General features: G+C 50.5%; 1 protein-coding gene across 2 annotated transcripts in view; it reads right to left on the minus strand.

The window, feature by feature from the left end:
* Positions 1 to 13,770, minus strand: part of TLL2 (tolloid like 2) — a 202,793-nt gene that overhangs the window by 82,671 nt on the left and 106,352 nt on the right. The window contains exon 3 of one of the 2 annotated variants that reach the window (XM_030570611.1): positions 4,055 to 4,132. The exons of the other annotated variant lie outside the window; for it this stretch is intronic. Coding sequence (XP_030426471.1) covers positions 4,055 to 4,132 — 78 coding nt within the window. The remainder of the gene's footprint in view (positions 1 to 4,054; positions 4,133 to 13,770) is intronic. 2 annotated transcript variants of the gene reach the window in all.

A 13,770-nucleotide genomic window follows, 5' to 3' on the forward strand; every position in this document is an offset into this window, starting at 1 on the left:
TATATAGCCAGCAGGCTAAGAAAAGAAGGCAATAGCAGGGGAAGTAGTCTGCAGTCACTCCCGGAGAGAAGGGAGGTGAGTTCGGGGCTACAGAGAAGTAGTAGTCTGCAGTTACTCCCTGAGAAAAGGATGTTCAGGCCCGTGAACTCAGAAGAGGTCCAGAAGATAAAGAGGGAAATAGGAAGGCATCTAGGAAAGTAGCCCCAGGGCCTGGGAGCTAGTTGCCAGGTATAGGGTCCCTGGACTGGAACCCGGAGTAGTGGGCCAGCCTAGGTTCTTCTACCAGCTGCTGGGAAAGTGGCAATTGATCTGGCCTTCGCCTGGAAGGCTGACTAGGCCAGCAAGTGGGTTGTTAATCCAGTGGGATTCTGACACTCTGGAAAGGGAGGACTATGGTGAACTAGCTGGAGGGGGGAGTCATGAAGAAGGAGCACCCTAGGTCCCAGAGAAAGAAAGACCACAGGGCGAGGAACCGATGGAAGGAGCATCAGACCGGTGGAGAGAAAATCCTAGTGGTGCCCAAAAGAGGCCCCACCAATGGTGAGTGAGCCCCTTGTGACACACATCTGCAGACAGCCCCCTGTCAGATCAGAGCTGAGGCAGTAAAAGAAGCTTGCCCTGCTGTTGCCAGTGCCCTACCTGTCCAGGGGATAGTGGGAGAAATTGGCCTTTAGAGTTCTTCCTGTAGCACCTTACACCCCAACGAGGCATCACACGACACTTCAACTTCATAGATTTGTTACAAAACAAAGTGGTTGGTGGCCCCTTGTGCTCCCCCAGTCCCGCTCCATCCCAAAAGGAGCCAGACCCCTGCTGCGCAAGGGTGGAGGGTCAGGAAAAGAAGGGAACAATGCTTTGGCAATGCCCTCTCTCCAATCCACAGGCACCAGACCCGTACCCTTCTGCTCACGCACCGGGGGATGCAATTTGGGCTCATGGCTTGCTGAGTTTTGCTGAAGCTCCAGGCAGAGGTGCTTTTGCACTGTTGTCAGCATCACTGCTGTTGTGGAGCCAGTTACCAGCCTCACTTCCTGAATCAGTTACACACGCAGGGTTTGGGTTTTTTAAAAAGCCTCATTATAAAAATACTCAGAGCCTGCTGAGCCCTACTCTCCATGCAGAAGGGGTCCCCACGACCCACCGTGATTAGCAGGGGCTGCAGACTGAGCCCCTCTCCCATTCATCCTCCTGGCGGAGACATGAAGCAGCAAATCAGTGCTGTCAAGGCTGAGCAGCGCTGCACAATGAGAAGGAAATTAAGGCAGAGCAGAGGGATGGAAGGATGAACTTACAAACTTCCTGCCCACCTCCTGCAGGGCCCATGTTTACTTGTCAAATGCCTTCCCTGAAGCTGCAGGTTGAGTGAAGACACAATGCCTGGAATTTGCCTTTTGTTTGGTTGCATTTGTCTGAAGGGGTCTCATGTGGCTGCAGAGGGGAGCAGGAGCATCAGGCATTTTAGAAGCATAGGAATGGCCCACCCCAGAACCAGCGCATAGGCCAGCTAGTCAGACACCCTGGTTACAACAGGGGTCAATGCCGGGTGCTTCAGATGAAGGAGAAGCCACCTTCTCCTCTTACCTTTTCACCCACCCTAGACACATATACTTGTGCCCTACAGCATTATGGGCTAGACTAGGGGAGCCCTCTGCAGGTGCAAAGAGGGTGAGGGAGATGGAAGGAGACTAGCACTCGTGCCTTCACAACCAGGCACATCTCACCATGCAAGGACTGGGGGACTTGCAGCAGATAGTGGGCCTAGGAGCCCCATAGAGAAGCAGGACAAGGGCTGGGTCATGGCCCATCCTCTCTGCACCAGCTGCCATCAAGGTAGGACCTTTAACAGGGTGCAGTGACACTCTCCAGGTGAAGTCCATGGGCAGCGGCATGCAGCATTCAGATGGCTGCATGGTGTGGAAAGGGGAGAGAGGGCCCATGGACACCTTCTCCCAGCCACCATCTCGCAGCAGCCTTGGCCTACCATAAGGCTTAGTGAATACGCACATGGACAATTACCTCCATTCAAGCTAAGCTAGTTGCCTTTTGCCTCACTCTCCAGCCCAAGCCTGCAGTTTGTGGCACATGAGGAGTTCCATGGGACAGATTCTGTAGCTGTGCTCGTGTGTCAGCTGGGAGACCACAGGAAGAGCAATTGTAGGTGCTTTCCCCTCCCTAGAGATCCCAATGCACCTTGCTGGGGCAGCCCCAGGCTCAGACCTCACTGACAGCTCCTGGTCTTTTCCCTGCTGGCAGCTCCAAGATTCTGCCCCGTCCTCTTCTATTTGTGGCAAGGCCCTAGAGAAGGCTGCCCTTCTCAACAACTGTCTCGACAATGTCCTAACTCATCCAGCAGAGAGCTGGGGCTGCTTGTGGAAGCGGTAGCAAGTGAGGCAGCATTGTGTGACCAGCAAGGACTACACAGTTTGTGGCTCTAAGCAATGGTCCTCATATCTAGCCATAAGTGTGAAGGGAAGTTCTTTCTGAGCCCAGTACATAGAATCATAGAATATTAGGGCTGGAAGAGACGTCAGAAGGTCATCTAGTCCAACCCCCTGCTGAAAGTGGGACCAACACTAACTAAATCATCCCAGCCAGGGCTTTCTCAAGCTGGGCCTTAAAAACCTCTAATGATGGAGATTCCACCACCTCCCTAGGTAACCCATTCCAGTGCTTCACCACCCTCCTAGTGAAATACTGTTTCCTAATATCCAACCTAGACCTCCCACATGCCACAAAGAATGAAGACAGAGGCTAAAAATGAGAGAGGCCTTATCTTTTTCCTAATAGCAGAGGCTGTTCTTATTCAGAGAGTTGTTGGCCCCAGAAAGGAAAAGCTCTACATGGCTTTGAAAGCTTGTCTCTCTTACCAACAGAAATTGGTCCAATAAAAGACAGTATCTCACCCACCTTGTCTCTCTAATATCCGGGGACCAACACGGCTACGACAACACTGCAAATTCTACTCTGGACAGTTATAGGAGTCCATCTCCCTAACGTTCCTCCTGCAGTCTCAACTGAGTAGCTTCCTTCTTCACTTCCTGTCTTGAAATGAGTGACTAAGTGTTGCTGTGAGCTGTTAGCTGCCATAGCCACCCAAAAGTGGCAGCATTTCAGAGGAGGGGTGAAGAGATTCCTCGTACGCTGACTGTAGCTGATGAAGTGCTTTGGGATAAGAAGAGCTATTAAATGGTCCCTGCTGCTTCTGTACACACACTGTATGTTCTAGCCTCACATGTCTAGATATGGACAGTTTGTCAGAAAGGTTGAGCTCAGTTTTAAACATGAGTATCTGCACCGGTGCGTCTCAAATGGGAAGAGGGTGGAAAGACCAGTAACACTACGCAGCCTTCTGGATAACAAGGCCCTACACAATATCCATGAACTGTTCTTCCTTGAGTTAGTGAATTTAATCCAGAGGCCAGATGGCAAACACTGGGTAGGTCAGCAGGAGCTATTCTGACACTACATGGTCCAGGGGACCAAGCACTGGATTAGAAACTAGGTGCTCCTAAGTTCTAATTCGTGGACTTTGTATGTTGCCCCGGATGTTGCTCAAGCCCTCTCCCTCAGTTTCTCCACCTGTAAAGTGGGAAGAATGATTTGTAAATGCAAAGCATGTAGCACCTTAGGAATTACACCAGCCCCAGAGACTGATGTCCTGTACTTATCCACAAATCAAGTATAGTCTAGGCAGTGGTAGCTCCCTCTTTTTACTCTCATTAGTGTTTGAACTCTGACCTAGGGAGAGAAGCAGTCACTGACACAGCTCCTGCAAGTGAGATGGTCATATCTCTGCTTCACAACAAGGTGCATGTCCCCAGTTAGCTTAGCTTTTTGAGAGGGGCAAAGAGTCTCACAAGCACCCACCCAGCCAGTGCATCCTATACGGGACCAAACCCACCCTGATGAACCTACACCCAGGTCCGAGAAGGTGTGTCAGGGACACAGCTGGTCTGGTCAGTGCAAGCACATGTACACAGGACAAAACATTCTTTTACAGTGGATAGAAAAGGAAATAAAAGATACCCAAAGTCTGGGCGGGGCACCACATTACCCTTTTTAACTTTTTTGCTACTACGACTGGTTGCCGTGGTGTTCTGGCTGGGCCCGGCAGACTGCTCCCCTAGGCCACCTGTAAAGAGAGGAGAAAGAGAGCCCATTGTGAGCAGGTAGGGAGAGCAGATGCACCAAAAGGACGACAATGATCATCGAATTCCACTGGTCTACAATTTTTGAGAAGTCGTCTGCTTCAGAGATAAAATGTGATATTTATTATGTATTTTGATGTGCTGAATTCAAATATGACAATTAAAACAACTGATTGGCTACTGTTTCTAAGATATTTAAGTTTTTACATTTTATGTCTATGTATATTGTGTAGATAGTAGAGTTTTAATCATAAATTGTAAACCTAGGTCTTTTCATGTGTTTATGGTTGCTTTACATGATAATATTTCACCTGTCCTGTTTATGTAACACTTTAAAAATCAGCAAAAGGGTTATATAAATAACATTTATTATAAAACAAAAGGCAAAAAACTATTATGTACATAGTTTAGTCCTATTCAGTGTCTACTCGGCGCTTCTTGGCTTGTCTCTTGTATTCATTAAATGGAGCATCTCTTGTCACTGTCCAGCAATAGTCTGCAAGCATTGATGGGCTCCATTTGCCCTGATAGCATTTCTCCATTGTTGCAATGTCCTAGTGAAATCGCTCGCCGTGCTCGTCGCTCACTGCTCCGCAGTTCGGTGGAAAAAAATCTAGATGAGAGTGCAAAAAATGTATCTTTAGTGACATGTTGCAACCAAGGCTTTTGTATGCCTTGAGGAGGTTTTCCACCAACAACCTGTAGTTGTCTGCCTTGTTGTTTCCGAGAAAATTTACTGCCACTAACTGGTAGGCTTTCCATGCCATCTTTTCCTTGCCAAGCGGTGCATGGTCAAATGCATCATCTCAAAGAAGTTCACGAATCTGAGGACCAACAAAGACATCTTCCTTTATCTTAGCTTCACTTAACCTTGGAAATTTTCCACGGAGGTACTTGAAAGCTGCTTGTGTTTTGTCAGTGGCCTTGACAAAGTTCTTCATCAGACCTAGCTTGATGTGTTAGGGTGGTAAAATCTTCCTTGATTCAACAAGTGGTGGATGCTGAACACTTTTCCTCCCAGGCTCCAATGACTGTCGGAGTGGCCAATCTTTCTTGATGTAGTGGGAATCTCTTGCACGACTATCCCATTTGCAAAGAAAACAGCAGTACTTTGTGTATCCAGTCTGCAGACCAAGCAAGAGAGCAACAACCTTCAAATCGCCACAAAGCTGCCACTGATGTTGGTCATAGTTTATGCACCTCAAAAGTTGTTTCATGTTGTCATAGGTTTCCTTCATATAGACTGCATGACCAACTGGCTTTGATAGCAAAACATTGCCATTATGCAGCAAAACAGCTTTAAGACTCGTCTTCGATGAATCAACAAACAGTCTCCACTCATCTGGATCGTGAACGATGTTGAGGGCTGCCATCACACCATCGATGTTGTTGCAGGCTACAAGGTCACCTTCCATGAAGAAGAATGGGACAAGATCCTTTTGATGGTCACGGAACATGGAAACCCTAACATCACCTGCCAGGAGATTCCACTGCTGTAGTCTGGAGCCCAACAGCTCTGCCTTACTCTTGGGTAGTTCCAAATCCCTGACAAGGTCATTCAGTTCACCTTGTGTTATGACGTGTGGTTCAGAGGAGGAGGATGGGAGAAAATGTGGGTCCTGTGACATTGATGGTTCAGGACCAGAAGTTTCATCCTCTTCCTCGTCTGACTCAAGTGAGGAGGATTCTGGTGCATCAGGAACCGGCAGTCCTTCTCCATGGGGTACTGGGCGTATAGCTGATGGAATGTTTGGATAATGCACAGTCCACTTTTTCTTCTTTGACACACCTTTCCCAATTGGAGGCATCATGCAGAAGTAACAATTGCTGGTATGATCTGTTGGCTCTCTCCAAATCATTGGCACTGCAAAAGGCATAGATTTCCTTTTCCTGTTCAACCACTGGCGAAGATTTGTTGCACAAGTGTTGCAGCATATGTGTGGGGCCCACCTCTTCTCCTGATCTCCAATTTTGCAGCCAAAAGAAAGGTGATAGGCTTTCTTAACCATAGTGGTTATACTGCGCTTTTGTGATGCAAAAGTCACTTCACCACAAACATAGCAGAAGTTATCTGCACTGTTCACACAAGTACGAGGCATCTCTGCTCACTTTGGCTAAACAGAAATGTGTCCCTTTGCAAAATCAAACACTGACAAATAAGAGAGCACGACACTGTATGATTTCTAGAGTTGATATAGGGCAATTTGTTCAGCAGAGTGATGTAAGCTTCGTTATGATTGCATCATCCATGACTTCTAGGAATAACATGATGCAATTCATATCATGTATGATGCAATACCAGCTTCAGATTGCATCATTCATTGTTTTGCCTCAAAAGCAAGTACTGTCCAAACCCAGCCATAGATTTATTCATAGATCCAGTCAAAGATGTATTTTGGTCATTTCTGGTTTAAATTGAGATCCCTTCCCTTTATAACTCACTTATCCTCCGCCATTCCCAAGTCAAGGGTCGTATATACTGACCCAATAGCATATCTTGAAAACTAGAGCCAATCAACAATTTTAAGCATCATTTTCGTTCTCAGTGACCCAGAATTAGTAAAGTTGGACTACATTTATTTCAGAAGTATTTTGGCTGTAGAGCAGTGTTCTCAGTGCGATCCCTGGAAGGGGACCAACCATGGGGATGAAAAGTGATCGCTCTCCTTCCAGGTGTGAGACCTGGTGGGTAGCGCACAGAACTGGGGCTCATGAGAGCTGGGTTCTGCTCCCGGCTCTGCCATTAGCCTGCTCTGTGATCACGGGCCAGTGACATCACCTCTCTGCAGCCCAGTTTGTAATGGGGAGTCTTACCATCTTTGTAATGGGATGCGTGAAAGGAAAGCACTATTTCAGAGCCAGACATTCATTATGGTGGCTATTAAATACAATAATAAAAGACACTGACATGATAAAGGAATAAGCCGCTCATCATCCCTGGTCCCTCAATGAATTGATTTCTACCTAACATGGATCTGCCCCCACTTGAAAACAACAATCCTTCTAGGTGTTATTACAATACTGAATATAAAGAACTGCACAATCCCACTTTATTTCTTGCAGCTCAGTCAGGGCCAAATTCCCTGTCTACTTCCAATACTTGCAAATCCCACAAGGTCTCACAACCAGAGGAGAGGTTGTCCCTTAATTCAGACACAAACTACACTGGTCAGTTTCACTGTTTTTTTCCATAAGCCCAGCATCACTGCCTGGCTTCCCTGCACTAGATCAGCATAGGTGCTACTGGCCTCAGAATGTTGCAGGGGAATGTCTAAAGTGCCCTTCTATGCTAGAAAGTGACACAAAATACTTGCATCGTGGAACTGCATGCTTCTGTCTCAAAGGACTCCAGAATGAAACTGCTCAGTTTACAAGTTAAAGACAGCCCTGCAAACTCAGCTGGTGCTCCAAGAGCCAAGCTGAGATCTTCCCCACTCATGCGATAGTGCCAGTAATTAAGGTTTCAGATTGTGTTCACAGTGACACCTGTGCAACCCCAGTGCCTTCAGACTGGGTTCACAGTGACGCTAGGTGTAACTGGATTAGAACTTGGTGAACAATTCGGCTGATAATACATGAGAAAGAACAGAATCCAGCTCCTGCTTTCTCCTGCCTGTGCTAGTTCAACAGGGCTAAAAGATAAAATGCAGTAAAAACATGTCACCAAAGTATTGTTCTGAATACGCACAGGCAGGTGCTCTGTTGTAAAGAGGTGTCATTTTTATATAAGCAATTTTCAGAACTGTCCCTGTATAGCCCCCAAATTGTGACCTATTTCATAACTGAACTTTTCTAGTCACAGTGCACTTTGTAACTCGCCTCTCTTCCCCATCTGACTGGGAGGCCAAAGCTATTAGTCCACCTCCCTTTAAGAAGCCACTTCTGGGCTTATTTCAGGCAAAGCATGGTAGATAATTGAACATCAGCAAAACCAACAAAACCAGAGCTAAATAAGGCAAATGCCTGAAATGTCAAAACGGATTAAAAGCAGAGGAATTCGCTCAATGCATTTTGATCTTTTTTAGCTTCTTAAAACAGACCCAAAAAATGTTGAGTGCTTTATGATCTTTGGTGCCCAACATGAGACCCATTAAAGGGGCCTGATTTTTCAGAGGGTGGGTGTCAGAGGGTAAGTTGTCTCAAATTGAGTACCCCCAAATCATTACGTACTCTTGAGAAATGCTGGCCTAAGTGTTGATCTGAGTTTCCAAATGTGGGACCAGGACATTCTAGTAAGACTCTCCACATTTGAAAATAGTCCCTTTTGTCATGGAGGGCACAGTGCTACTTAGATTGTCAGATCTTTAGGGGCAGAGGCTGTCTTTTGTTTTGTGTCTGTACAGTGCCTAGCGCAACAAGTCCTGAGCCATGACTGAGGATACAGGAATACAGATATATAATAATAATAATGCTGGCTCCATTTATATAGCACACACCCTGGACTCCCAGTGTTTCAGAGGTTCCAATCTACAGATCAGAGATGCCAAATCCATCCATCCTCCCTCTGGCTGTACCATAGGGCAGTGAAAGCTCCTGTGACAGCTAAAGACTGAGGGATTTTCCCAGTGTCCTATCTGTCCCTTGGTATAAGCGTGAGTACTGGGTAGTACCAGCAGCTTGGAAAGCGCATGGAAACAGAGAGAGAACGCTCATGAGAAGGGTGGAAGAAGACTCCAAAAGGAAATCCAAGAGGAGAACAGCAGAACACAGACCTTGGACTTCAGAAAGACAAACTGACTCCCGCAGGGAACTGATGGGCAGGATCATCTGGGAGGCTAATATGAGGGGAAAAGGACTCCAGGAAAGCTGGCTGCATTATAAAGAAGCTTTATTGAGGGTGCAGGAACAAACCATCCCGATGTGTAGAAAGAATAGCATATATGACAGGCAACCAGCTTAGCTTAACAGAGAAATCTTCAGTGAGCTTAAACATAAAAAGAAGCTTACAAGAAGTGGAAACGTGGACAGATGACTAGGGAGGAGTATAAAGATATTGCTTGAGCACACAGAGATGTAATCAGGAAGGCCAAATCAGAATTGGAGTTGCAGCTAGCATGGGATGTGAAGAGTAACAAGAATGGTTTCTACATGTATGTTAGCAACAAGAAGGTGGTCAGAGAAAGTGTGGGACCCTTACTGAATGGCGGGGGGCAACCTAGTGACAGATGATGTGGAAAAAGCTGAAGTACTCAATGCTTTTTTTGCCTCTGTCTTCATATACGAGGTTAGCTCCCAGACTGCTGCACTAGGCAGCACAGTATGGGGAGGAGGTGAGCAGCCCTCAGTGGTGAAAGAACAGGTTAAGGACTATTTAGAAAAGCTGGACATGTACAAGTCCATGGGGCCGGATTCACTGCATCTGAGGGTGCTGAGGGAGCTGGCTGATGTGACTGCAGAGCCATTGGCCACTATCTTTGAAAACTCGTGGTGATTGGGGGAGGACCCAGACAATTAGAAAAAGGCAAATATAGTGCCCATCTTTAAAAAAAGGAAGGAGGAGAATCCGAGGAACTACAATCCCTCAATACCTGGAAAAATCATAGAGCAGGTCCTTTTGAAGCACTTGTGTGACGAACTGGGAAAGTTCTTAATGTTTTCTCTGAGTACTGTGTTGGTGCCTCAGTGTCCCCATGTCAGTTCTTAAGTCTCTGGCAGAGCCAAGGGCCAGTGCACCTAAACGCCTGACCCTCTGTCTCCTAGCAACTGATGGCCTGGGCCCCTCCCCTGCAAAGGTGCCAGCTGAAGGTGTTGGAGACAAAGGGATCAGGTGACCTCCTGGCCCGGGAAAGGAGCTGAGCAGAGAGGAGGGGCTGGGAGGGGTTGTGAGTCTGGAGCTGGCTGGGGTCGAGGGTGGAGGGCAGACCTGGGGGTCTGGCTCACTGGCCCCAGAATGGACCCAGCCGAGGGGTCCGGTTCGCTGTATCTACAAGCTCTGTTTTAGACCCTGTTCCTGTCATCGAATAAACCTCTGTTTTACTGGCTGGCTGAGAGTCACGTCTGACTGCAAAGTGGGGGTGCAGAACCCAGTGGCTTCCCCAGGACCCCGCTGGGGTGGACTCGCTGTGGGAAGCGCACGGAGGGGCAGAGGATGCTGAATGCTCCAAGGAGAGACCCAGGAGGTGAAGCCGTGGGAGCTTCTTGCCCTGAACAAGTCTGCTCCAAAGGAGAGGAGGCTCCCCAAAGTCCTGACTGGCTTGGTGGAGAGCAGTTCCAGAGCATCGCCCGGGGACTCCGTGACAACTGGTGGCAGCGGTGGGATGTACTGCACCCCGTGAATGGTGCTGCTTGCAGTAAGTGACTGGGGAGCAGTAAAACAAAGGAGGGATAATGAGGACCAGGCGTGCTGAAGGCTCAGAGAGGGACGGTTTCAGGGGGCAGTTAACCTCTGGGAGCGTGTGACCAGTGAGAAGGACTGTTGGAGTAACGGGGTCCCCCCGAGGACTGCAGCGAGCAGTCTCGGGGCGGAGGAGCTTGCCGCTCGACCCTGGGAGAGAGAAGGATTTTGCAGTAGCAGGGTTCCCCGGGGGATTGCAGGAGCAGTCCCAGGGGCGGAGGAGTCTGCAGCTCGACCCTGGCAAAGAGGTGGTGATCACGAGAAGGGCTGGCACACCAGGGGTTCTTCCTGGAAACCATGGGGGAGCCAAGAGCACACAGGCCTGAGAGTCCAGAGCCACTTGGGAACGGTGAAGTGATGGCCTATCACCATCTCCTTGAGAAAGACATTGTGATCCTGTGCACAAAGAGAGGGTTACGCATGGGGAAATTCACCAAGGCACAGTTAATCGTGCAGTTGAAGCAGAAGCACCGCTCTGAGGAGCACATTCCTGGCCCAGATGGGGCTACAAGAGGATCTGAGAGAAGCTGGAGTATCAGCCAGGCATCCCCGGGAGTCTGGTCCCCAATCAGACGAGGGTCTTCACGATTGGGTTCCCCATCAGGAGATTGGAGATGGATGGGATGGAAGCAGAGCCCGAGAGAGCGAGAGGACCATGAGAGAAAGGAAGAGCCCGAGGAAAAGCTGCAGGAGAAGCAGCAGCAGCGTGGACTGGTGATGGTGGAGCAGAGAGACATAGGGGGCTGTCCAGGGGTCAGTGGGGAAACACGCCTGCAGGGGCGAGACCCTGGGACAGAGAGAACTGTGGTGGTGCAGCCCCAGATGCTGAGGGACTGTGGGACCTGGGTGAAGTTCCCTGGGGTGAGGCCCCTCGTCCTGCCTATGGCCCAGATCCCTGTGCAGACCCAGGAGGCGTCGGGCTGGCTGGTGGTTGGGGTTCTCCAGGATATCGGCTGGGAGGCCCTGTTGGGGGGTGACTGTCTCCCCATGGGACAGGATCCAGGCCCCGCTCCTGCAACGGCCGAGGGTTTGAATTCAAATCCAGGGAACCAATTGGCTAGGATGGAAATGGTCAGTGAAAATGCAAATGACCTGGCTGGCAGGGGGGAGGGGCTGCTGGGCTCAGGATACCTGCCTACCTGTAACCAGCCCCCTGGGGCTGAGTGGGAGGGAGAGATGCTCCCCACCCCCCTGCACACCGGAGAGGGGGCTCACACTGGCTCTGATGCTGTGACCAGAGCAGAGAGCTCGCTGCCTGCCCCCACTGGGACAGCAAGGGCAGCGCTGAGCACGGGGGGAGCTGAGACCCCAGCTGAGTGGGGGGACACTCAGGCAGGGCAGGTCAGCTGCCAAACAGGTTTGCCTGGTCCAGACGTGCTGCTGGGAAGTGATTACACAGCAGGGAGGGAGCTACCAGGGACAGGGCTCAGGGGGGCTGTGACCCCAGGTCCAGCCAGCGAGAGGGAGCAGGTCCCACTCCCTGCCCTAGCCGCTGAATCCCAGACTGAGCTGCAGAGGGATCCCTCCTTGGAGAAGCTGAAGGAACTTGCTGGCCACAGCGCTGCAAACCCCCTTGGGGAAGGCTGCAGGGACAGAGTCCTGCAGGAGAAGGGATTCCTGTACCGGGAATGGGCTCCCCAAGGGGAAGTAGAACTGGGGGAAATCGGGAGGCAGCTGGTGGTGCTCCAGGAATGCACAGGGCTCTTCCCATTTGAGCTGCTGGATGGGAGGAGAGTGAGGGGACCCCTGGACCTGAAGAGGGAGGATTGGATGGAGAAGGGGGAAGACCCCCGGGGGGATCTCTTCCCTGAGGTGGGAGCCAATCTCCCCATCAGGTGTTCCCCATTCAGAGTCATTGGGAAAGCAACCCAGATCCTGGAGAGAGAGATCAGGAACATCCTGGCTTTAGATGGGATCCAGCCGTTTTACAGCCCATGGGCCTCACCCATGGGGCTGATCCCCAAGGGAGACAGGAAGGTCTGGTTTTATGGGGGCTATCAGAATCTTAAAGCCATCCCAGTGTCCGATGCTGACCCCATGCCTAGGCCTGGGGAGATTCTAGACAAGCTGAGAGGGATGGAGAACTTGGCCCTGGCAGACACTGATAACATGTGCATCTTTAGCCAGACCTGGGAGGAACAGGTGTCCCAGGTGAAGAGGGGGCTGGGCTGCCTCAAGAAGGTGGGACTGACGGTAAAAGCTGAAAAATGCAAGGGGGGACGGCAGAGGTGTTGTGTCTGGGCCACAAAGTGGGAAGTGGCTGCCCAAGCCCAGAACTGGTAAAGGTCAAGATGGGGGCTCTTAACCGAGGGAGCCCAAATCACAGACCAGAGTGCTGGGAAAAGACCCAATCCCAGCTTGAAGCCCAGGGGTACTGGGGTGGCAAAGGGTGTGGGCTGCATAAACCTTCCCACATGCGGCCTGCAAGTGCCATCAAGCACACCCGACCTAAGGGAGGGCATAAGACTGGACTGTCCTGGTGTAACTCACACCAAGGGATGGGAGAGATGCTGGGGCATCCATGGGAACCTTGGTGGGTTCGAACTTCCCCAGGTCACTGGCTGGAGTGACCTCGCTCAGTTCGGTCTCGAAGGGGGGAGAGATGTGACGAACTGGGAAAGTTCTTAATGTTTTCTCTGAGTACTGTGTTGGTGCCTCAGTGTCCCCATGTCAGTTCTTAAGTCTCTGGCAGAGCCAAGGGCCAGTGCACCTAAATGCCTGACCCTCTGTCTCCTAGCAACTGATGGCCTGGGCCCCTCCCCTGCAAAGGTGCCAGCTGAAGGTGTTGGAGACAAAGGGATCAGGTGACCTCCTGGCCCGGGAAAGGAGCTGAGCAGAGAGGAGGGGCTGGGAGGGGTTGTGAGTCTGGAGCTGGCTGGGGTCGAGGGTGGAGGGCAGACCTGGGGGTCTGGCTCACTGGCCCCAGAATGGACCCAGCCGAGGGGTCCGGTTCGCTGTATCTACAAGCTCTGTTTTAGACCCTGTTCCTGTCATCGAATAAACCTCTGTTTTACTGGCTGGCTGAGAGTCACGTCTGACTGCAAAGTGGGGGTGCAGAACCCGGTGGCTTCCCCAGGACCCCGCTGGGGTGGACTCGCTGTGGGAAGCGCACGGAGGGGCAGAGGATGCTGAATGCTCCAAGGAGAGACCCAGGAGGTGAAGCCGTGGGAGCTTCTTGCCCTGAACAAGTCTGCTCCAAAGGAGAGGAGGCTCCCCAAAGTCCTGACTGGCTTGGTGGAGAGCAGTTCCAGAGCATCGCCCGGGGACTCCGTGACAACTTGGAGGAGA

Source organism: Gopherus evgoodei, chromosome 7 (genome assembly GCF_007399415.2).
Source record: "Gopherus evgoodei ecotype Sinaloan lineage chromosome 7, rGopEvg1_v1.p, whole genome shotgun sequence".
NCBI classification, from domain to species: domain Eukaryota; kingdom Metazoa; phylum Chordata; order Testudines; family Testudinidae; genus Gopherus; species Gopherus evgoodei.